The sequence below is a fragment of the Papaver somniferum genome, chromosome 2 (genome assembly GCF_003573695.1).
Source record: "Papaver somniferum cultivar HN1 chromosome 2, ASM357369v1, whole genome shotgun sequence".
NCBI classification, from domain to species: Eukaryota; Viridiplantae; Streptophyta; class Magnoliopsida; order Ranunculales; family Papaveraceae; genus Papaver; species Papaver somniferum.
In genome coordinates, this window is record NC_039359.1 from 98,388,201 (window position 1) to 98,411,191 (window position 22,991).

The window sequence follows — 22,991 nt, forward strand, 5'->3', positions numbered from 1 at the left end:
ATTTTTATAGTTTACATAATTCTAAACAAACAATTAGTTAGTAATCAGGAAATAATATCTCATCAATAAGGAAAAGAATTTCTAAACATATCTTATGCTTTTCTTTTTCAATTATAGAGAAAAACAAATTAAAGAAAATAATCTTTGCAAATTAGGACGATTATTGATTCGTAGTTTTTTCCAATGTTTGTTTGTTTTGTATTAGCACCATTGTTTGTTTTGTATTAGCTCCATTCAAATTATAATATTTGTTCCAAATCATTCATACAAAATACTAACAAAAATCCAACTGCTGTGCAATGCCACCAACAAAGATTTGTGGAAAAGAGATCCATGACCGGGCTAATCAGGTTCTGCGGAAAAGAGATCCATCACTGTGCTATTCAGGTTTTTTCTTTAGTTTTTTTTTTTCTCGATTTAATTGATAATCTTGGGATGTAATTAGGAAAATTACATTTTTTAAGAATGTAAATGGACATTGGACACTTGACGTTATTTTCTCATCACGTGATGATCATTCGATTTATCATGATGAAATCGTGGATGTTGTTTTTTATTTTGTTGATTATCATGATGAAATCGCGGATTGATATATATTCTCGGCATGTTATGAGATTTTCAAGATTTTGTTATCCGAGGCAAGAAGATTTTTTAAGATTTAGTTATCCTATTTTTAGAAAAAATAATATTTTATTAGTTTAAATTCAATATTTTATTACTAAAAAAGTAAATGGTGGGGGCAGAATCAACCAAAAGCTAGAAATCAGAATCAACGTGGAGCTCTTGGTGAATGAGAACGTTTTAAAAAACTCTGTGATTATATAGAGAATATTTTTTTGCACTTTTCACTTCAATGGTATAACAATATATGGAATTATGATAGAATCCTAAATATCTCGTCTAATGTTATGGGTAATCCAAGGGATGAACGGGTGTTTCTCATACCGTTCCTGCCCAGTTTTATGGATAACGGGTAGTAGATGGGATGGGACTCAAGGTCCCGTCCCATACCCGCTCCATTGCCATCCCTACTAAAAATATTGAATCTTGGAGAACCGGCCTATAATTTTTCTATCACGTCTATAATTTTTTTTTCCACCCCTTCTCATTTTTGATTCTTGGTTCAGCTGCTACTTGCCTCTTTTTCCAAAAAGAAAAGAAAAACTCGTACCAATCCCTGATAGTCCTATGCTCTTAGCTAGGCGGTCCTAGGCCGGGTATTTCACCATCGCGGGTGCCCAGCGATCTGAATCTGACAAACAGAAGTTACATCGCTGCCAACACGAAAATCTCTAGCAAAATCCATGTTCGGCTATGACTATGAAAACTAATGTCGACAAACATTCACACATGGTGAGGTGTGCAAGATATTTTGGGTGAAGAAATAGGATAGGGAAAGTTTGCAAACCGAGTCTTGAGGGAGAAGGAATGAAACTGTTCCAGCACAAGACTGTTGAGGATATCTAAGTCATTATCAAAATAAACATATCTATTATCGTCATCTTCTTCACTCATCACCCCCACCATTTCCAGCTCCCATCATCTTCTCCTTCTCCTTCTTCATCTTCAATCAAACCTCTCTCTTCTCTCTCACTTCACTCTGTCTGCAACTCATCATCTCTTCCTTTTTATCCATCTCTGATTCTCTGCAGAAGTGATAAAAAAAACTTGAGTAGTGGGTGTGGTCTAGTAGTGGTCATCAATGGCTACTAGAATACCATCACATCAACTGAGTAGTGGTCTATATGTATCAGGAGGAAGACCAGAACAATCAAAAGAAAGACAACCAACAATGGGATCTAGAGCAGTACCATATACTGGTGGAGATGTAAAGAAATCAGGTGAACTTGGTAAAATGTTTGATATACCAGTGCTTGATCAATCATCACTTAAACCATCAAGACAGTCATCTTCTTCTCAACATAATAGTGGATCTATAAGATCTACTTCTAATTCTGGTCCACAAAATAATAAATCTTCAAATTCTGGTTCTATGCCACCACCAACACTGCAGAAGAAATCATCTTCTACTCATTCTGGTCAGATGATGATGAATTTACAGCCAACTGGGTTAATTACTTCAGGTCCACTTGGATCTTCAGGGAATGTCAGTGGGAACCGTGGGGGTAGAAGTGGTCAATTGGAACATTCTGTTTCTTCAATTGGTAAAGCTGTTTATGGTACTGCTGTTACAAATATAGGAAAAGATGTTAAATTTGGGTTTAAACTGTCTAAAGCAATAATGTGGGTTGTTGGAGTTGGAATTATCATGTTATTAGTTGTTGGGGTTTTTATGATGGCTACTGTTAAAAATGGGGTTATGTTGGTTGCTGTTTCTGGGATTGTGGTTTTGGTTACTTTGATTGTAGTTTGGAACTTCTCTTGGAGGAAAAGAGGTTTATTAGGTTATTTTAATAGGTATCCTGATGCTGAACTCCGAGGTGCTCAAGATGGACAGTTTGTTAAAGTCACTGGGGTAACTTTCATTTTCTTTTCTTTCCTTTTCCAGTTTTGTTGTTTTTTCTCAATCTTTCTACTTTGGATGATTTTTCTTCTTCTTAATTTGGTAATAGCTACTGATTGTCACTGAAATTGATTTCAACATGACTATTCACTTGTATATTGCTTGAAATTGTCACTGTCGTTGCGGTTGTTGTACCAAAAATGGTTTTGTCTTCATTTGCGAACTAACATATTGCGCTTGTAGTCCATTCATCCATGCATAATTGATAGATTTGGAGTGTAGAATTGTTGTTGTGACCGATGTAGTTAGGTCTTTGACTTAGTCTACGTGTACAAAGAGTAGAAGTTGCAATCCAAAACATCTGGTTCCTGCAAACTGGTTGTGGGAGAGGGTAAACTAACAGCGGGTAAAACGTATTGAGATTGAGGTCTGGGAGATATGTATCTGTGGAAGCTGTCTTCACGTGGAGAATATGTTTAAGAGTGAAGCATACAAGTAAAGTATGTAATTGAAGCTCTGTGACTTGTGAATTTAGCTTAAGCATCTTCCAGTGGGTCATCATGGAAGTTTGTAATTTACTACTAATTTACTACATAATAGTATACATGTCTATACGAGTATAATAAAGACTGCATAGGAATTAGAAGTTATTTCTGCATGGAACAAGATTGGGTCAGCTTACAATGATTTAATCAAGTTTGCCAATTAAATATGTTACTATGCATGTCTATATGAGTATATGAAAGAATTGTATAAAGATTGTTGAAGTTAATTCTACAATAGGTAGTTGATACCTTATAGGTAGTTAATTCTACAGTTAGCTCAGTTGCTTCCACAAGTTGAATATATCCATAGCAACTTTGATGCTGTATTTGGTAAAACCATTTTCACGTTGTATTATTATACTTGAGCATGCGAAGTAGCTGAAGTTGTATCGTGCTACCTTATGGGTTTTTTCTCCTTACATGTTTAAAATTCTCGTCTCGAAATTGATGTATCACAAATCTTTGTGTAGGTTGTTACATGTGGTAGCATTCCACTTGAGTCTTCGTACCAGAGGGTTCCTCGGTGTGTATACATATCCACAGAATTATATGAGTACAGAGGATGTGGTGGAAAGTCTGCGAATTCTAATCACTGGCCCTGTTCATGGGGGATGAGACATTTTGAGGTAAATTTCGCCTTGTACTGAAGCTGCATCTATTTCTAACTGCATTTACATTTGTTTCGGAGATTTGACTGAATAACCTCATATTGTCATATTGCTGAGTATCGATATCCATTAATTTGAGTAACTATATACATTGAATGGTTGGACAGTTTGGTCCATTTAGCGTTATAGCTGTAACTGCATTTACATTTGTTTCGGAGATTTGACTGAAAAACCTCATATTGTCATATTGCTGAGTATCGATATTCATTAATTTGAGTAACTATATACATGGAATGGTTGGACAGTTTGGACCATCTAGCGGTATAGCTGGTAAGCTTCGATTAAGATTCGCGAGTGGTGGCTATATCTTTTTCCTGCTGTAAAAGAGGGGCATCAAATCTATCCAATTCTTTAAGAAATCAACACCGTGATGCCACTAACGGGATTTATTTGGGTGCATACATCAGTCTTTTATATGAAAATTATTCCATTTGTGACCACCTTGAAATCTATATGTTCTACCAAGAAATAACACACCTGTGACTCCTTCATTTCTGCATTTTTGATTTTTTATTTTTCATTGAGACATTTAGCCATCCGACTCATTCCTCATATACTGAAGTATAATCGGAAACTTCAATGCCTAGAGGTCAAGTATAAGGTTTTTCCACTCACTGTTGGAGATTCTCACATATCTGAGATTAGTTTAAAAGATCCTTCTCTGAAACATTCGAGTGAGAAATGGATATATGGTGGGAATGTATAATTTGATGTTTGGTTCAATTTGCATATATTGTGAAATGGCCAGTTATCTCACACTTTGCTCTAGTAATTAATGACAACGATCTTTCCGATTTTCAGTGCTAATATATTTAATCCCTTCTTAACAGAAACATGTGGCGGATTTTTATATTTCGGATTTCCAGTCAGGGCTTAGAGCACTAGTTAAAGCAGGCAATGGAGCTAAAGTTGCTCCATTCGTGAAACCTTCAACTGTGGTTGATGTAACCAAGGATAACCGGGAGCTTTCACCAAGCTTTCTGCAGTGGATATCTGATCGCAAGCTCTCTACTGATGACCGCATCATGCGTCTTGAAGAAGGGTAAGCCACTTTTGTTTTACTTTTGTGGACCCATAAATCACTGATAGCTGCCTTATCTGTAAGTGTTTAGTTGTGGTGATGATTTATTGGATTTCGCTGAGTAGGAAGAAAGTGAATTAAGCATTATTATACTTTCATTTGGCTTAAATAAATTATTAACAACACCATAATCCGTTTCAGGTATATTAAAGAAGGGAGCACTGTAAGTGTCATGGGAGTTGTCCGACGTCATGAAAATGTTCTCATGATTGTTCCGTCTGACAGGCCAGCATCAATGGGTTGTCAGTGGCTCCGCTTCCTATTCCCCTCCTATACCGAAGGTCTCATCTTGACGTGTGATGAGAACCAAAATTCTGATGTTATCCCTGTGTAAGAGAATTAAACTCTTCCCTTTTGCTATTTCGTGCTTTATCATTCACGAAAAAGGACATATATATACTCAAGGTGAAAATGTGAAGAGAAGATTACGTGCTGTAAAATGCAAAACTACTGTTCTCAATCCTCTTCCAGATTTTTAAAGCATATGTAAAGTTTGTCTAGAAGATGCAAGATCAGTTCAAGACCGGTTGAGAAAGATGATGCCATAAATAAGTGAAGATAAGCACACAGATACAAGTGAATATTATATTATGTTTCTGATCGAGAGTAGAATAGAGAGAAGTGTTCCCTCCACCCTTTTTATGCTGGTAGAATGTGTTGTATTATTGTTGTGTTCATTTTTCTTTTTACGTTATGGATTGGTTGACTCGGTCGGTCTCTTTCCGTCTCTCTTTTGTACATATACGGCAGAGATGCTCCAAAGGGATCATCTTTGTTATGAGCAGTTTAGTCGGTGTTATGTCTATGTCCGTCTATTGTGGTTTGAAGATGTTTGAAATATATGCCCCTATTCTTGAAATTCTGTCCAAATAAAAAAGTATATTTGTGAATCAATTAAGAGAATAATCTTTGTCAATTGTCTCTTTTGTCAAGTATAGAAAATACTCAAAATCTTCTCCTTTTCTAATACATGTCCATAGATGGAATTACGCAGGAAGCAAGAAAATGGTTCGTTTCCATTTGTTAAACACACTTTGAAGATAAGTTTGCTACACAAAGATCAAAATGCAGTTTCCATCTTTTTCTTTTTGGAACAGCATATATTCTTACCAGTCCACTTACTCAGGTAACCAATTTTATTTAGTTCAGGAGACCAGATCTTGTTCATGACCGAATAAGAGTTCGCTTAGCAGAACAGTATATAGCTTTAAAATCATGAAGTAGAGTTTCTCATTTAAAATATGAAAGTGCATCAAAGTCTTGACAGCATTCCTCCTGCCACCACCAGAATCTCTCCAGTGATGTAAGAAGCTTCATCCGATGCCAAAAATGCTGCTGCTGCAGCAATCTCTTCTGTCGTGCCGAGCCTATCAAGTAATGTGGCTCTCTCGGCAGCCTTTCTCTGCACCCCAACAACAACAACAAAAAAAAAAAAAAAAAAAAAAACCAAGTATTAGTCGATGCAATGCCCAACTGATGCAGTCATGACTTCTTCTAGATTTCCTGCCAAACCCCATTATGATTAACTGTCAGGTTTAGTTGCCACACATGTTCCAGTGTTAACGTGTAGGCTCAGCTACTATCCGAGCCGACCTCGTGTGTCTATCATTTTCGGTGTACTGGTGTTCTGACTTTTTACTTAGTACCATCATATTCAGCAACCAAAAGAAAAAAGAATATCAGAGATCATAAGGTATTAAAATAAACTTACAGCAGATTCATCCTTTATGAGGTGGTCAGCAAAGTTTGTGGGTATTACTCCTGGAACAACAGCATTCACTCGGGTATTTGGGGACATCTCGACCGCTAGAGCCTTACAAAACCAGAAAAGAAGAACGAAATCTGTAAGCTGTTTGAAAATTTGAAGAAGCATAAAGCAGAAACATGTAATCTTGCTACATAAAAGAAAAGGAAAAGATTGATAAATTGAATATTTACATAATCCTCTCTTCGTTTTCTGTTTTGTTGATACAGGACGAGTTAAGGTTGTTGGAAGACAACAAACGCATCACAGTAGAAAGTTTTGCATTCCAAGCTTTGATTCAAATTTTACAAAAGTGGTGAGAGAGGCAATGCATTGTGGTTATAGTATTTGTTTCACATAGTACGTTACAAATGTGGGTATCAGTTTTTACTGAATCCAAATCAAGCATTCAAATAAGCATAACCTGAACTGAGATAATCAGCTATGGCTTGCAAGTGCCTAAATCTCAGTTTCATTTCCAAAAGCAAGTTCCTTAGTTTTTTATTAGTTCAGTTCTGTTTCTACTGAAGACAAAGCAAGCAGAACTGTAATCAATTATATTGTGCACAGGCCATTTGACTGAAGTATGTGAAACTAGAACCGAAACAATGAAATTAGTTAAAATTACTCCCTGGTACACACAGGCACATATAACATGAAGACTGAAATCTAGACCGTATAAGAAACTGCAATCAAATGATTTTATACCTTGGTCAGCCCTAGAAGAGCAGTTTTAGTCACTCCGTACATGCCCATAGACAAAGGAGGCCGGTACGCTGAAATTGAAGAAATAAACACAACTGATGATCCTTTCCGCAAATGAGGTGCTGCATCCTGTATAAAATGGCAACTACTTCCATTGAAAAACTTTTTAATTCTATCAATTCAGTTTGAAGCAGGCATGCATTTTTATTGATACTTCTTTGACTTTTCCTTCCAATTTGGATCTCACTATAGTTCGTAAATTCATTGTCTTCGGAACCATACAAAAAAAAGAAACAAACAAGTTTTAGATGTGAACCTGCAAGATAAGTATAGATGCCTTAACGTTAACCTCCCAGAGCTTGTCAAGAAGAGTTTCTTGAGTTCTCAACATGGGATCTGCAGATGGATTCGCTGCGGCATTTGATACAAGAATATCTATTTTTCCATATTTCTGCGAGTACAACAGAATAAACTCAAGATTAATCCAAAGAAATTCTACTGTCTAAAAACAAGTTTGCTACTTGGGTGGTAACTTATTAGTTTACATAGTTGAAAACACCTTACTTATAACATAATTCATCTTGTAGTCAAGTATAATCAAGAAATCCTTAGAGCAGATTCAGCTTCATTACAAAAGATTTGGAGCAAAGCAAAACTCATTAATAGAAGTAAACCTTCCCCTTACCGAACTCTAAAGATATTTGACGCCATTGATTCATTGACAATGAAGTTCGGAGAAAGTTATCAATCGTTTAACCGAGCAAGATGTAATTAAGAAGAGAATTTCGCCAAAACATAGTAGATAAGAGAATGCAAAGCAAATGCCCACAACACCCTATTACTGAAACCACTGAACCAAAAGGGCAAAACATCACAGAGAAAGCTAAAAGAAAATAGGATTCTTGGTTGTTTGATTCAAATTTCAAATAGAAATGATCTTATATACACGCTAGGCTAGGACTAGTGATCCCCCATACCACAGATAGGATCCATGGGTCTCCTATACCTTTGTCTAACAACTATAAATTACTACCTCTCTTCCATTTTAGTTGAAAAAGTGAAAGTATCACTTTTCCTGAAACGAAATGAGTATTATACAAAAACGCTGAAAAAGAATAACCAAAACTTAATACAAAGAAGTGAAGGTAGAGTAAATTGTGTTAACCATCAACCTGAAGAGTCCTGTCAATGAGATTCTTTCTATGTTGAGCGTTTGACACATGACATACAACCCCTAAAACTTCAATACCTCTAGATTTTAGCTTCTCTACTGCTTCGTCTACATTTTTCTGTAAGAACAAGAGAGCCAAAATTCAAATTAGTTTTGTTTTAAATCTAAATGAAAATTGTAACCCAGACTAATAAAACGATTAAAGGAGAGAAACCAATTAAAACCTGTTTACGAGATGAGATGACAACAGAAGCTCCATCTAAACCAAGTCGTTCTGCTATGCTCATCCCAATACCTTGTGTTGAAGCTGTAATTATCGCCACTTTCCCCTGGAATCTCATTTTGATCATCGTTTCTCCACTTGAAAAATGAAATTCTGAATTTTCTCAATTTAGCTAGTGGTAATTAGGTTTTAATCCAAAAGAATATCCATCCATGACCGGCGGAATATCAATTTCTTAACGAGTCCAAACAGTCGACGAATTTGATACTAACGAAGAAAACTGAATTGTTTTTGCAAGCAGTAAATAATTGAATACTTTTCACTTTCCAAGTAAATAGTAAAAATCTTCTTTGATGAAATTTCTAAATATTATCAGGACCGTCCGTTCATAACTTAGATATCCAGAAGAAGCTCCTACTTCACTCTCAAGTCTCTCACTCTCAAGTCTCAACTAGTCGTCTCTTCTCTTCTCTTCTCTTCTCTTCTCTCTAGCGCAGGCAACGCCTCCACTTGCAGCTACCACCACCATCATCGACGATAAGAATAAATAAAGAACTAGTTTTGATGTCATGGAAAGAAAGATATATTCAAGATTGGAAAAGTAAAGGATAGTTTTATTATAAATTTGGTGTGGTTTTTGGGATCTGATTTTGTAGAAATGACATCTCTGAGCAATTTAGGAATTGGGTTAAGCTTAGTATTTAGTTTACTCTTACTAGCACTTGTTGCAGAGTTATACTATTTACTATGGTGGAAGAAGAAAAGAGTAATCAATAATGATATTCAAGATGATTACAGCAGCAGCTGCAGTTCATCAAGTGCAAGAGAGTTTCTATATTTGTTTTGCTGGAAAAAGCCATCTTCTTTGAGTTCAACAGGATTAAACCCTCAAGAACTCTTTAATGATCTTGAACAACAAAGTCAACTTAGCTCAAGCAAACAGCTATATTTGAACTCATTTGGTGAAGATAGTATTGAAGCTGAATTAATGAGATTGCATAATCTTTCAGGACCACCAAGATTGTTGTTCACCATTAAAGAGGAAACTAAAGAAGATCTGGAGTCAGAAGATGGAAGATCTAGAAATAATAAAGTATCAAGAAAAAGTTTAGCTGATTTTCTTGTTGCAGTTGAGACACCATTTTTAACACCAATGTCTTCACCAAGATTAACTCCTCCTCTTACTCCAATTCATAGTTATAACCAAAGTGGTATTAACCCTTTGTTTGAATCATCTGTTGATCCTGAGATGTATAAGATAAGACCATCACCTCCTCCAAAATTCAAGTTCTTGAAAGATGCTGAGGATAAATTTTGTAAGAGAAGATTGATTGAAGAAGCTTTGAAAAAGGTCCAAAAGAATGCAGCAGTTTCTCCAACTTCATCAATGGCTTCATCAAATGAGGAAGATGGTTCTTTCACTGTAACAGTGGTTAATAAACACAAGGAAAGTGAATTTGATCATTATCACCACCACCATCAAAATTCATCACAAATACTACCACTGTCCTCATCTCCATCTCCATCACCATCCACTGTCAAGAGTTCTAAACATTGAAAAGAAACTGTAATTTGGTTTTATTTTTTTGCATTTTCTTTTTTTTTAATGATTATTGTGAATTTAATAGAAATTTTAGATTCTGGGTTCTTTCATTTTGAGGATGAAGCCATTGTTAACCTGTAATTCAAACAGCAATGCCATCTTTGTTATTCTGAATTAAGAATGAGTGATGATGATAATGAAGGTAAAGACAACATTGATGTTGGAATATGACCTGTGTATAGCACTTTGTTTTTATCTATGTCCATGTCTCTAGCTTGTCTCAGACTCATGTGCTATTTTTGGTGGTGCTGAATTTGTTTCTTCCTCCCACATTTCCTTGTTCAAGTATAAAAAAAGAAATTCACTTTCACATTCACATTCACATTCAAATTCAAATTCGTGTGTGTTTTTTCAAAAATTAGTGGGTAGAATTTACAAATTTATTGGTGTGTTTTTTTCAAAATATAGTGGAATTTGTACTAATTTTGCAAACCCCACCGTTTATAGAGAATGATTCTTCTTACTACCCATTCAATCATGAACTTACATCAAATCAATTGATTAGCAAAAAAGTTAAGCATAAGAATCAATAAAGAATTAAAGTGTCGTGAGAAAGATGGACTCACAAACCATCAAATTTGACACCTTGAAAAATCAGGCACTTTATATCTTTTTCCTAAGAATTTTAAATTTTAAATTTTTGAGTTGGTAGAGCTCCATAATACATATGTCAATTTCTTGCACATTGTTTCTCATCAATTATAGCAGAGGAATAAGGAGAAAAGCTGTGACTAAACTTTGTCAGTTGTCGTTTTTAGTACAGTTAAAATTTCATAATGACAATGATGATGAGGCTTAGGATTCGAATTTAAAAATTGTCGAAAATAAAAAGTTTGGATTGAAAGTTTGTGGTCAGATAGTAAAACTAACAAAGATTTGGATTTCAAGAGGCACATTAAGGAGAGCAAAAATGTATGCGAGCAAGGTTCAGGTAGATGTAACTGATATACAATTAACCTGCTAACTGCATCGCAATAATGAAATTTACAGTAAAAATAGGCTTCGCGAATTGTTACTTTTTGTTACATTTGAACCCAAAATGGGCAAATGCTCATTTGAATCCAGACATTATAGGAAAAATAGAATTATAAGATTCACATAACAAGGCAGTTATACATCATTAACTAACGGATTATACAGACATTATTTTCATCACCTCAGAAGCTAAAAGGTATAATCTTAATCTCTTATCTAACAAAGTACCGAGCTCAACTATTCATGATTGAAAATTGTATCTTACGCACTTCTCAGATGAAACCAAACCTCTCAACACTTGATATACTAACAAGTTGAACAGGACACATGAGCACACACCAGTCACTGATTATAAGATTTAAATAAGAAAAATCCCACAATTATAGCTAGTCATGCATGGTACATACAATGTCTGCTTTTTCAAGAGGTAACTGTTTTCACTCATACGGATTCTTGAAGTTCTTCAAGAGGTCGGGGATGTCATAACCAAGCATGTCATCGACTGTTTGTATCAATTTCGGCTTTAACTTCTCAAACTTATCGATGCTGTAACCGCTGAGTACTTCTCTAAAATGCTCAACATTTGGGAAATCCCCAGCTGGTAGATGGAACTCTCTCTGGACCTGTTTACAGATAAGGGGTTTCAGAATTAACCAATGCACACACCCACATTCCACATACACATGTAGCCTAACTGGTTTTCACAGCTAGGAAACCGTTTAAGCCAACACCAAAGATTGCTATTAATTAGTAACATGTTGGTCTCTACAGCATGTGTATGGGAACAGCTAGGGTAGAATCGTGTCAGATGGTTTTACACTTAATGTTAAAGATGAAAAAATCGGTCCGCTACTAGATTTAATTATAGAATGTTGAACTAGAAAACATTTTTGGAAAAAATCTAAAGGTATCACGAATATCATATAGTGATGCAGATATAATATATATATATATATATATATACACAAATATATATAGAGAGAGAGGGAGGGAGGAACCTTTGCAAATTCATCTTCCAAGTTATCTATGAGTCTCTGTTGTGCCTTGGCCTTGCCCATCATTGCAGGCATCTCCTTTCTAAGATGACTAATTATGTAAGCGTGAATCTTAGCAGCTCTGGCACGCTTTACAAATTCATTGATCTGCATTTTACGTTTTCACTTATTTATACGGTTTTAACAGTAAAAACAAGATAAACGCGTAAACAACTGCTGAGATAAAAGTGGTTCACATACCCGGCGATCACAAGCCTTCTTAGGGATATCTTTTAGATCAGCAAGAAGGTCTTCCTGCTCCTTCTCAAAAAGCTCTTTTCCAAGAGGACCAATTGCTGCTTCATTTACAGGTTTGTCATTGAATGAGCTGCCACAATCAGGGATTGAAACATTAAGCCACTTAAAATAAAAGTGAGCATCAACTCAAGTTTGCGTAATCAAGAAATATATCACATGAATGAAGTCTTCAATTGCACATAGTATTCAATCTCTTCTCGAGAAAAATCAAACTAGAGTGAGTTTGAAAGGAAAACAATTCCCTTACCCCAAATAGTATATACTACATGTTTGGCATGAAGTTGCAAGTTATTAGATGCATGTACATTAACCTACATCAGGATTTCAAAATCGATCTTTGAATTAAGATTTTCCTATCTTTTTAGATACCTTTAAGTTTGGCTAACCAATGGTTGAACATGTCAGATATACCGTCTATCCGAATTCCTAAAGAACAGGCAAGGACTACAACAGGATATCCCTACTCCTAAAAAACCTCGATAACTCAGACGAGCGGGATCAATTTCGAGAAGAGAAAGCATTACCCAATATAAACACGCATAACCTCGGGAGTATTCAGAACCTTTCCCAGTGACCACATCAATGCCCCATAAACTCTCATCAGCTGCACAAAGTTTTCAACAGTTGAACTGGTTAATTATTCTGGCATCCATTGCCAGGAGAACGTAACAGCCAGTAGAAAGACATTTTCAAAAAAATAGACTTGGTGTTCAATTTTTACTTGCTTTAAGCATAAACAACTATCTCTATCATTACCTGTTGCGTATCAACTTGATCTGCCTTGTTCAGAACCACACGTATCTTGTCATCATGACCACGTAGAGATCCAATTACACGCTTGAATTCATCACTGATATCCAGTTTATGAGGATCAAATAGAAGAAGAATAAGATCACATTTAGCTGCAAACCAAGATGTAACTCCAGTAAAATCATAGCTCCGTTGTGTCCGTTGCTTTTCTCCGGATAAAACTCCAGGAGTATCTACAAATGTGATATGCTCTAGCAGCTGCATACATGAAGAAGACGATGAGCATATGTTATAATAGAAGGCACACCTATAGAATTACATAATGTGCAGAGGGAGAACCAACCGGATGTGGCATTTGGGAGCACTGAAATTTTGATAAAAATGCAGTTCCAAAGGTTGTGAGGCCACTGAATGGCATGTCTGCTTGAACGGCAATTGTGTTTCCGGGAATACTCCTTCCATCAGGTCCCGACTATATGCAAATATAATATTATAGAACTAATTAAAGCACCAAAAGAAAAACAGTTACATTAAAAGCTTTCCATACTTAACATCAAGCACAAAATGGGATAATAACATGTTCCAAGTTTTAAAGGCAAGTCATTAGTTATTCAGAATTGTCTATCCATGATTACATGGTAGCATTTTGTGATAAGATTTCTGTTAAACACAAAAGTAAGAAACAAATTTTTGGTGATTTAATGCAATTCATACACACATATTAGGTTACTCCATAACCTCGACGTCGAGTTCTTAACAATTGGCAAAAAGACACCATGGTCTAGTTTGTGAATAGCGAAGTTGTTGCACCACTGAATGTTCACATACCTACACAAAGTTATTTCAACCAAACATGGTTTGGGTTCTAATTTTATAGTGACACTGACACACTATTACCAATTCATTGTTCAGTTGCTTATCCAGCCAGTTTTTCCTACTCTTTTAAAATTTAAAGTGACCACTAAAAGATTTGAAAGAGAAAAACAGAAGAAGTTTTCACCCCACCAATCAATCTTGATCAAAATTCATCTAATCTTGAATATTCATAATAAATAGATAACAGAAGCAGCTAAATTATACAACATGTATTTCTGACATACCATAACAACAACAAATCTGTCCGTTGTAGGCTCTGGTCCAATGTGAGCTCCTGTTTAAAAGAAGGAAATGATAAGCAGAGGAATTATACTGATCATAACTTCAGATAAGAAATCAAGGAAAGTGAGTCATGCTTTTTAAAGTACCTGGATAACTACTTTTCAATAGATGCTTGATGAATGTGGTTTTTCCAGTAGAATACTGGCCCAAAAGCATGACCATTGGTCTAGCATCAAAGTCACTGTTTGCCTACATTACATGAAGAGCAAAACAAAGAAATAAGTTGTTTGTGACATAGGTACTAAAATCCATGGAAATAAGAACATTTCAATTTATTTCCGCAGAAGACTTGTGATTAATCAAACATCTAAATTCTGTCAAAACATCAACAAAAGCCCCGAAGTTTCAATCCTACATGGTTCATCACGCACCAATAGTGGAGATACAAAATCGTTAAATTTGTATGCAACTTCTAACGGCTTCAGCTTTTCGATGTATAGCCTCTTCAACCCATCAATTATTGATGTGACCGAGCTTAAAGGAACCTGAACAAATTACAATGTAAGACAATTAGAAACCATCGTCGAAACCACGACAATAATGGAACTTGGACCTTGATGGCCACGTAAAATGATGATGACTTGCTTGTAAATAATCCAAAATAGGTTTTTAAAGATTGCTCAAGGTTCTTTAACCGAAGTATATGAGTAAACATGAGCAAGTGAGACTTCACAGGGCAAATGAGTACTTTAGCTTGCGGATATGACATGTTAACTCAAAGAGGGCATAAAGGCCAAGCAGGAGTACATAAAAAAGCTTCTCTACCAAAATATCAAAAAAAGTAAACATAATTTTGAGCCAAAGACAAACACAATATACCTTCTTTGTAGACTTAGAGGTAAACCAATTAGCCGATATTGATGGTTGGGGAGAGATTGCTGCACAATACAGTTAAATTTTGTAATTAAGATAATGAACAGAATAAGAAACTACAGTTGCGAACCTATCAACGTTTCCAATACTTACAGAGGTCAGGCTCTACTTTCTTTGGTGAACGTTTTTTCTGAAATTACCCATCAATAGAGAAGTTAGAAGATTACAAAAGCTTAGTTCATAGAGAAATCAATTGTTACACTTACAGCTAACAATGCATCCAACCCTTCCATCACTGGAGGGTTCAAGCTTTCCAAATCAACTGCAAGAGTTCAGTACGTTAATCAGGTAAGCATAATCCGGAGAACTAACACAGAAAGGCAGATACTTATCATTAACATTCATTACTATTCGTGAAAGAAATGGATAGGAAACTTGCTTACGTTCAGCGGTGAGAAGTCCCTCTGTTATCATTAACATTCATTACTATTCGTGAAAGAAATGGATAGGAAACTTGCTTACGTTCAGCGGTGAGAAGTCCCTCTGTTATCTCATGTCCAGCTTGTGCCAAAGAGACAAGCTGCATTGCAGTAACGAATTCTTTGAACCCAAGGAACCCTAGTCGTTTGGAATCAGAAATAGCCCATACCTGAAAACTAAGGATAGTCAAATTCACATTAAGACATAGAATGATCTCATCAAGCATCATGAGTCACCACACTAGAAAGTTGGTATTATATGGGAAAATTGAGCATGCAAGAGCCTCTGTGCATTACCAACCAAGCATCAGGTATCACCTCACTAAATTTTTTATGTATCTTTTGCTCTTCAGAGATGACAGTTGAACCAATTTAAAACGAGATACTAAGTAGCTTCCATTTGAAGAAGGAGAGACGAAAGAGTTACAGAATTGAAGGCAAGACTCAACAATAACTTTCTGAAATCGGGGAAACAGCCTACAATCACAATCTTGGTTAGTTGGATCAACGGGACTAACTATTCACATGCTTGTTGGGCACTGGAAAGTGTATGAGTATACAAATGCATCTCAGCACAGATCACCACTCCCATCCACTCAAACATTCAAGTAAGAATTTACTTGCACAACCAAACTCATGCCTCATAAAGCCATAAATCAACGAAATAAACATGATAAGAACTTTACTAATTCAGAATACACAAAATTTCCTTATGTACACAGCTCATTATCAGTCCACCACCCGTACCAACGCCGTTACAACACTAATTGAAATATTTATCAGTCAATCCACCAATAACGAATCAAACAAAAATAAATTGAGCATTTGGGGAACAGTAAAAATAACCTAGTTCTTCTATATCATAAAAAACTCAAGTATAGCAACTAAACGGGAGAAGTAAAATAAAACCCTAATAAGAGTGTATAACGTAGAAACCTGTTTAAGTTCAGGTCGGGATAAGTTCGATAAAGCGAAGAACTTAGTTGCGTCATTTCCGGTAACTCGACCATCTCCATCTGCATAAACAAAGATCAGTATTTAAATCTTGTTTTCAATAAAAATCACAGAAAAAATAACTCAAATATTCAAGGATCGGAATAGACCTGTATCAGCGTGATTAAACCATGTCTGGTAAATCTTTTGATGCTCTTTCGAACATGAACTAATCGGACCTGAATCTATCTCCATCAAAAACGATTGATAGATTCAGAGACAGATTATATTGATCGAGATGATGTCCCTGTTGGTTTCGATTTGAAATTTCGAAATTAAGGAAAGAGAGAGAAAATAAGGTTTTTTTTAACAGTTTTCGCGCTTCTCACCAAATTAAGGGGAGAGAGAAAAACTCGGAGAGAGCTTAAAAGGTACTGAACTCTGATTCTTTTTATAAAATACACTAGGGGTGACCGTTATAATGCGTTTTGACTGGTGTGAGCATGTTTTGGGTAAAAAACGTGTTATATAGTAAAAAATGTGTTTTTTGGACGTTTTTTGAAAATAACGAGCGTTGTAACGGTTAAATAAAAAAAAATGATATGAAATTCCTATGTAACGATTATAACGTGCGTGAAAACGGTTTAACGTGTCTAAAAAACATTGTTACTAGGTTTTTTTATTTTTTAATACTCCCGTCGTCCCTAAATAGATGACCTATTAATTTTTAAATTTTGTCTCACTAATAGATGACCTATATCATTAAGAAATAGAATATTTCTAATACTACCATTTTAATTGATTATTGTTAGTATAAGAAATATGTATAATTCGATAGTCATGTTTATATTCCTTACATAAGTGTTTTAAAATGCTTTTCACTATACAATTTACGAAAGTTTGATAAAATTCGTGACGGTAAATTATAGCCACTAAATTTTCGTCGGCGGCAATTAGCTAGGTATACTTGTCCCTTTATTAGATTGCAGAATTTCCATCAAATGCCAAGAAGTAGGCAGGGTTTTAACAAGTCTATATGGTACTAGTTTCTAAAAGTTAGTTATTGAATGCTTAAAAAACTCGGTAAAGTAGGAATTGCATGGGGTAGAGTCAATCAACCCATTATCAGATTCGAACTAAAATGACACTACTTATAAGATGATATGATTATTACGTCCAAAATCCAAATCATGTATCCCACCACCACTGCATGATGATGTATTTATAAAAAAAATTTAATCTCATTTTAAGTTTTAACAAAGAACTAAAGCAGAGAACTTGGTTCATCAATTGAAGATTCAAGTTGGTCCAATTGGGGGAGGCAACGAATTGAAGATTCAATTGCGCCCTGGCTTAACAGGGTTTTCAACGAATTTTATTGCAATCAAAAGCATCGTTGATCAACGTAATGCTATCGAGAGCCTATATATGGACAAAGAATTTCTGAAATCGGATGAGGCAAAAACTAAACAAGCTAGACAAGTGAAGAATATTATTTCAAATGAGATGTTCTGGACGACGTGTCAAAACGCATGCATAATGGTTGGTCCTTTATTGAAAATGATTCGTTTCTTGGACTCAGACAAACCCACCATGGGCTCTTTGTTCCATGCACTTGCTACATGTGTGGAAACTATACAAATGGGTTTGGGATCAAATCGAAATGCTTTTATCGTGGGTGTAATAAATAAACGATGGAAAAGTCAGTTGAGTTCTCCTCTTCATGCTGCATCGCTTTTTCTTAATCCTTATTACATCTTTAACCCAGCAACTAATCTCATCAATAATGAAATTTCTGAGCCGCAAATTTGTTTTACTGAAGTTATATCAAAAATGGTTAGTGGCCCATAAGAACAAGCAAAATGCATGCTAGAGGCACAAAATTACTAATACTATCTCCAAATATGTATAATTAAATAATTTGAATTTCTAGTAACAATTGTACTTTTCTTTGTAGGCAGGAAGAATGTGAATGATGCAAGGTCAATTTGCATCACCATCAACACGTATTGCAGCTCAACATGGTGATCCTGTAAGTTGGTGGTTATCTTATGGTGCTGAGTATTCATCCCTCCAGAAGATTGCAGTAAATATATTAAGTCAAACAAATACATCGTCTGGATCAGAGAGGAATTTGAGTGTGTTTGAAAGAATCCACATTAAACTACGCAATCGTTTACTTTCATCAAGAATAAATGATCTGATGTATGTCCACAGTTTGAAGTTGGAGCAACAAAGAATTAAAGGTAAAGCAAGGCGACATAACATTGATGTTCACGACGTTCATAGTCTGTTGAGGGATGACAATATGCTTGAGTGGATAGCGGGGGAAGACGAAACACCGGTTTTGCCTCAAGAAGAACAATGGTTAAATATGCTGGAAGAGGAAGTCTTTAATAATCCAGAGCATGTCCTTCCACCATACAACTGGCATGATCCTGAAGTTCAAATCCCATACGAAAGGTTACCAGTGAGTGACTTTGTTTATGACTTTAGTAATCTTTCATTTGGAGAAAATACACAAGGTTATGAGAATGTAAATCCAACATATGATTCTCGTTACACTTCTGATCGCTCGGACCATGGTGTTCAACATATGAACGAAGGATATAATTCTAATATTGATAACAATAATGAAGTAGGTAACAATGATGATGAAAATGAAGGAGGTTATGATGACGATAATGGAGGTTATAATAATGATGATACTTATGCAGACGAATATAGCCAGTACCCCCACGACGACGACTATGATGTGGAAAGGAACACCCGAGAAAATCAAGAATACATGAATAAATCAAAAAAAAGGTGGTGGTCGTAGTTGGTTCGCATAGCTTTTTAAATGATGAACACTAGTTTAACAATCCTATGTTTTTTAAATTTGAAGTTTTTAATCCTGTAGTTACTTTCCTTGTATTATTTAAAAAAAAATTAATTCGAAGTTTTAAGCTTTCAATTCAGAGAAAGAAAAAAACTCAAAAAAAAAATGGTAAGAAAGTTATTTACACGATTATAACGTGCGTGATAACGGGAAAACAGTTCTAAAAATCGCACGTTAAAATGTTATTTAGAAAAAAAACCATTATTAATTTTAGATAAACGGGCCTAAAAAACTGCAGTCATTTTCTATTTATCGGCATTGTAAAGGAACGGGATTCGGGGACCCTCACGGCCACGATATATGAGTGTGACCGTTTTAACGCTCGTTACGGGTGTTTTTCAAACCTTGGTCGTGACTAAGGAAAACGGGCATACAACACTGACCCACGGAGGAAACAAACGTCTGCCTGTATATTCCACTACGCGTGAACACACATGAATAGGATGGCTTGAATGGCAGAGACTAGTGTATCCTTCTTAGCACGACCCTCTTCATGTTTGCCGTTAATGCACCATCGCCAAAAATTTATTATTCAACAGATAATAAACCGAGTCCTTTGAGCAATAAGATTGTAAGGATTCATATACAATACAACTCAGATAACTCGTATATGAGTCAGTATATGAGTCAGTTTTTAAGTGTGTATTTCACCCAACCCCTGTAACACTTTAAAATTTCTGATAAAGAAACTCTTTAATATCTGATAAATTCTTTCATGGTGTCAGTCTTTTAAGGAAGATTTTGATTCTTTCGTTTTTCGATCCTAAAAACTCTAAACACAATTTTCGTTGCTTCTACAATCTCTGAACATCTCTAAAATTACTTTTACAGTTTCTTCACATCTTTAGTACTTCTTTCTCAGTAATACTAATATTCCTAGATTTACATTCTAAATCAAGAATTAGGTCTTATTCATTCAATTCTTGCAAGATTTCTCAGAATCTTCATTGATTTCTTTTACACTTTTTTGAGTTCTTGTGATTTATTTACAATGGCTGGTAATAATAATTCACTACCATTTCAAAATATTACTAAATTTGTATCTGTTAAACTCAGAGAAGATGGCTCCAACTATTTGATTTGGAATAATCAATTTGAGTCGATCTTGATTACTACTGATTTGTTTGAGATGGTTGATGGTACAAGTGTTCAACCGTTTGAAACAATAGATCTTGATGGTGAAATTCTACCGAATCCTTTGTTTCTTCATTGGCGTAAGATGAACATATTCGTTATGTCATGTTTGAATGCTACTTTGGATGAAACAATTTAAAGGGGGATTATTGGTTTCTCAAGTGCTCGACAGATTTGGGTCCATCTTGAAAGGCAATTTATTCAGAAGTTCTCTACTAGGAAATCCTTGTTGCGCAGTCAACTTCATGCTCTCAAGAGAGGTAATAAAGTATCTCCACTTACTTTGATGAGTTAAAAGTTATTACTGATTCACTAGCAGCTATATGAGAAACAATTAATGAATCTGATATAGTAATGCATGACTTAATGGGGTTAGGAAAAGAGTACAAACAATTTGTTATATCTGCTCAGAATAGAGAAACTGCTTTTTCTCTTAATGAAGATATGTTAAGACTCTTGCATCATGAACAGTGGCTTAAGGCAGAAGAGGCTGAGACTACATCTGTTATTGACTCTCATAATTCAGCCTATTATGCAAAGAATAATCATGCATCTATATCAAAATCCAAGTCTGATAATAGGAATACCAATACTGTGACTGATTTCAGTCAAGTTGAGTGTCAGATTTGCAAGAAAAAGGGTCATACTGCAAATAGATGTCATTTTAGGTATACTCCTAATAAGGTTAATGCTTTTACATCTACTTCTGCACCATCATCATCTACTTATGCTGGTTCCGGATACCTTACAACAAGCTTTTGCTGCAATTCATATCAACTCTGCAGTGGTTACTAATTCAGATTCCAATATAGCATCAGTTTGGTTACCTGACTCAGGTGCCACTAATCATATAACCAAGGATGCTCATTTGTTAACACAGGATTATTCTGGTTCTGATAAGGTAATGGTGGGTGATGGTACTTTGTTACCGATTGAAAAAACATGCAATATAGTTCATGGTACAAATACCAGTCAATTTCATTTAGATGATGTTTTATATGTGCCTACTATCAAGCAGAATTTATTATCCGTAGCAAAGTTCACAAAAAATAACAAAGTGTCTGTCGAATTCTTTGAATGGGGTTATGAAATAAAGTGTGTTAAAACAAGAAGGGTTTCGACTGAAGGTAAAATCAAGAACAATTTATACCCTATGGAGGGTATTACTGCATTTGCTCTAACTGCAACTACTGAACCATCTGCATTTACTTCAAAGACTAGTAATGCACTTTGGCACAAAAGATTGGGTCATACTTCTGCTTCAGTTCTCAACAAAATTGCTTCTACTTCGTCCATTCACCTTGATTCAACAGCTGAGTGTCTTTGTGAATCTTGTCATATGGGTAAAAACCATAAACTTTCATTTTCCTTATCTAAAAGAACTACCAGCACACCTCTACATTTAGTTCATTGTGAATCTGGGGACCAGCACCAACTACTTCATCCTTGGTGAAAAAGCGGGGGTCTAACAACTCCACCCTATATTTCGCTTAGAAATCTGTATGGACTAACTCCAATATACTTTGCCAGAGAATCAACTAGACAGTCAGACTCAATCTAGATTAAAGTATATCAAGGAGTTAATATCTCTCTCTTGTTTTGATTTACTCGAGCTAATAGAAATCAGCGAGTCTTTAATCAAACACAATGCATAACTTGGATGGTACCAAAGACCAATATCCAAGGATCAATCAATGACAATCAACAATCAACAACCAAAGCTTGGATTACTCTAATTGATGATCTAACGCACAACATGTATTATTTCAATTATAAAGATAAAACAATATAATGTGGAAACTGAAATAACACAGACACCATAAATTTTGTTAACGAGGAAACCGCAAACGCAGAAAAACCCCGGGACCTAGTCCAGATTGAACACACACTGTATTAAGCCGCTACAGACACTAGCCTACTCCAAGCTAACTTCGGACTGGACTGTAGTTGAAACCTAATCAGTTTCCCACTGATCCAAGGTACAATTGTACTCCCTACGCCTCTGATCCCAGCAGGATACTGCGCACTTGATTCCCTTAGCTGATCTCACCCACAACTAAGAGTTGCTACGACCCAAAATCGCAGGCTTTGACAATAAACAAATTTGTCTCACACAGACAAGTCTATCAAAGGATAAATCTGTCTCCCACAGATAAACCCTAAAGGTTTTGTTTCATCTTTTGATAATAATCAAGGTGAACATGAACCAATTGATAATCCGGTCTTATATTCCCGAAGAACAGCCTAGAGTTATCAATCATCTAACAACAATCTTAATCATATGGTAGCGAAACAAGATGTTGCGGAATCACAAACAATGAGACGAGGATGTTTCTGACTACTTTTTATATCTTGCCTATCGAAGATATCAA

General features: G+C 35.5%; 5 protein-coding genes across 6 annotated transcripts; 3 read left to right on the forward strand and 2 right to left on the reverse strand.

Moving 5' to 3' along the window:
* The first annotated feature begins 1,556 nt into the window (after positions 1-1,556).
* On the forward strand, positions 1,557-5,617 carry LOC113348528 (uncharacterized membrane protein At1g16860-like). The gene is made up of 4 exons (XM_026592334.1): positions 1,557-2,476; positions 3,480-3,635; positions 4,508-4,719; positions 4,900-5,617. The coding sequence occupies exons 1-4, from the start codon at positions 1,703-1,705 to the stop codon at positions 5,090-5,092; spliced, it is 1,335 nt and encodes a 444-aa protein (XP_026448119.1). The 5' UTR covers positions 1,557-1,702; the 3' UTR covers positions 5,093-5,617.
* A 53-nt stretch (positions 5,618-5,670) lies between these two features.
* Positions 5,671-9,043, reverse strand: LOC113348529 (tropinone reductase-like 3). The gene is made up of 6 exons (XM_026592336.1): positions 8,603-9,043; positions 8,380-8,496; positions 7,524-7,658; positions 7,211-7,336; positions 6,470-6,571; positions 5,671-6,160 (listed from the first exon to the last, which is right to left on the reverse strand). Exons 1-6 carry the CDS (start codon positions 8,726-8,728, stop codon positions 6,011-6,013), a joined length of 756 nt encoding a protein of 251 aa, XP_026448121.1. The 5' UTR covers positions 8,729-9,043; the 3' UTR covers positions 5,671-6,010.
* Positions 9,044-9,259: 216 nt separating this feature from the next.
* Positions 9,260-10,159, forward strand: LOC113351668. The gene has a single exon (XM_026595611.1). It carries the CDS (start codon positions 9,260-9,262, stop codon positions 10,157-10,159), a length of 900 nt encoding a protein of 299 aa, XP_026451396.1.
* Positions 10,160-11,272: 1,113 nt separating this feature from the next.
* Positions 11,273-17,011, reverse strand: LOC113348530 (EH domain-containing protein 1). 2 transcript variants are annotated; one of them, XM_026592337.1, is made up of 15 exons: positions 16,775-17,011; positions 16,608-16,687; positions 15,715-15,841; positions 15,459-15,514; positions 15,346-15,382; positions 15,199-15,257; positions 14,751-14,864; positions 14,466-14,568; positions 14,322-14,371; positions 13,565-13,693; positions 13,228-13,479; positions 12,996-13,075; positions 12,415-12,541; positions 12,178-12,321; positions 11,273-11,802 (listed from the first exon to the last, which is right to left on the reverse strand). In XM_026592337.1, exons 1-15 carry the CDS (start codon positions 16,857-16,859, stop codon positions 11,617-11,619), a joined length of 1,629 nt encoding a protein of 542 aa, XP_026448122.1. In that variant the 5' UTR covers positions 16,860-17,011; the 3' UTR covers positions 11,273-11,616. The 2 variants fall into 2 exon arrangements, with proteins under 2 accessions (XP_026448122.1, XP_026448123.1); XM_026592338.1 differs by lacking the exons at positions 15,715-15,841; positions 16,608-16,687; positions 16,775-17,011 and adding an exon at positions 15,636-15,686 and having other exon boundaries at positions 11,382-11,802.
* Positions 17,012-18,579: 1,568 nt separating this feature from the next.
* Positions 18,580-19,425, forward strand: LOC113351669 (putative uncharacterized protein DDB_G0281733). Its single transcript, XM_026595612.1, has one exon. The coding sequence runs from the start codon at positions 18,580-18,582 to the stop codon at positions 19,423-19,425; it is 846 nt and encodes a 281-aa protein (XP_026451397.1).
* The last annotated feature ends 3,566 nt before the right edge of the window (positions 19,426-22,991 follow it).

Excerpts from the sequence above, each read along its gene's own strand:
- LOC113351669 (XM_026595612.1), top strand. The coding sequence starts at position 18,580 with ATGCAAGGTCAATTTGCATCACCATCAACACGTATTGCAGCTCAACAT.
- LOC113348528 (XM_026592334.1), top strand. The coding sequence starts at position 1,703 with ATGGCTACTAGAATACCATCACATCAACTGAGTAGTGGTCTATATGTA. Across the intron at positions 3,636-4,507 it reads GGGGGATGAGACATTTTGAG|AAACATGTGGCGGATTTTTA; the intron begins GTAAATTTCGCC and ends CCTTCTTAACAG. Across the intron at positions 4,720-4,899 it reads ATCATGCGTCTTGAAGAAGG|GTATATTAAAGAAGGGAGCA; the intron begins GTAAGCCACTTT and ends AATCCGTTTCAG.
- LOC113351668 (XM_026595611.1), top strand. The coding sequence starts at position 9,260 with ATGACATCTCTGAGCAATTTAGGAATTGGGTTAAGCTTAGTATTTAGT.
- LOC113348529 (XM_026592336.1), bottom strand. The coding sequence starts at position 8,728 with ATGATCAAAATGAGATTCCAGGGGAAAGTGGCGATAATTACAGCTTCA. Across the intron at positions 7,337-7,523 it reads CATCTATACTTATCTTGCAG|GATGCAGCACCTCATTTGCG; the intron begins GTTCACATCTAA and ends CATTTTATACAG. Across the intron at positions 6,572-7,210 it reads CTCTTCTAGGGCTGACCAAG|GCTCTAGCGGTCGAGATGTC; the intron begins GTATAAAATCAT and ends TGGTTTTGTAAG.
- LOC113348530 (XM_026592337.1), bottom strand. The coding sequence starts at position 16,859 with ATGGAGATAGATTCAGGTCCGATTAGTTCATGTTCGAAAGAGCATCAA. Across the intron at positions 14,865-15,198 it reads CCTCTAAGTCTACAAAGAAG|GTTCCTTTAAGCTCGGTCAC; the intron begins GTATATTGTGTT and ends TAATTTGTTCAG. Across the intron at positions 11,803-12,177 it reads TGGAAGATGAATTTGCAAAG|GTCCAGAGAGAGTTCCATCT; the intron begins GTTCCTCCCTCC and ends ATCTGTAAACAG.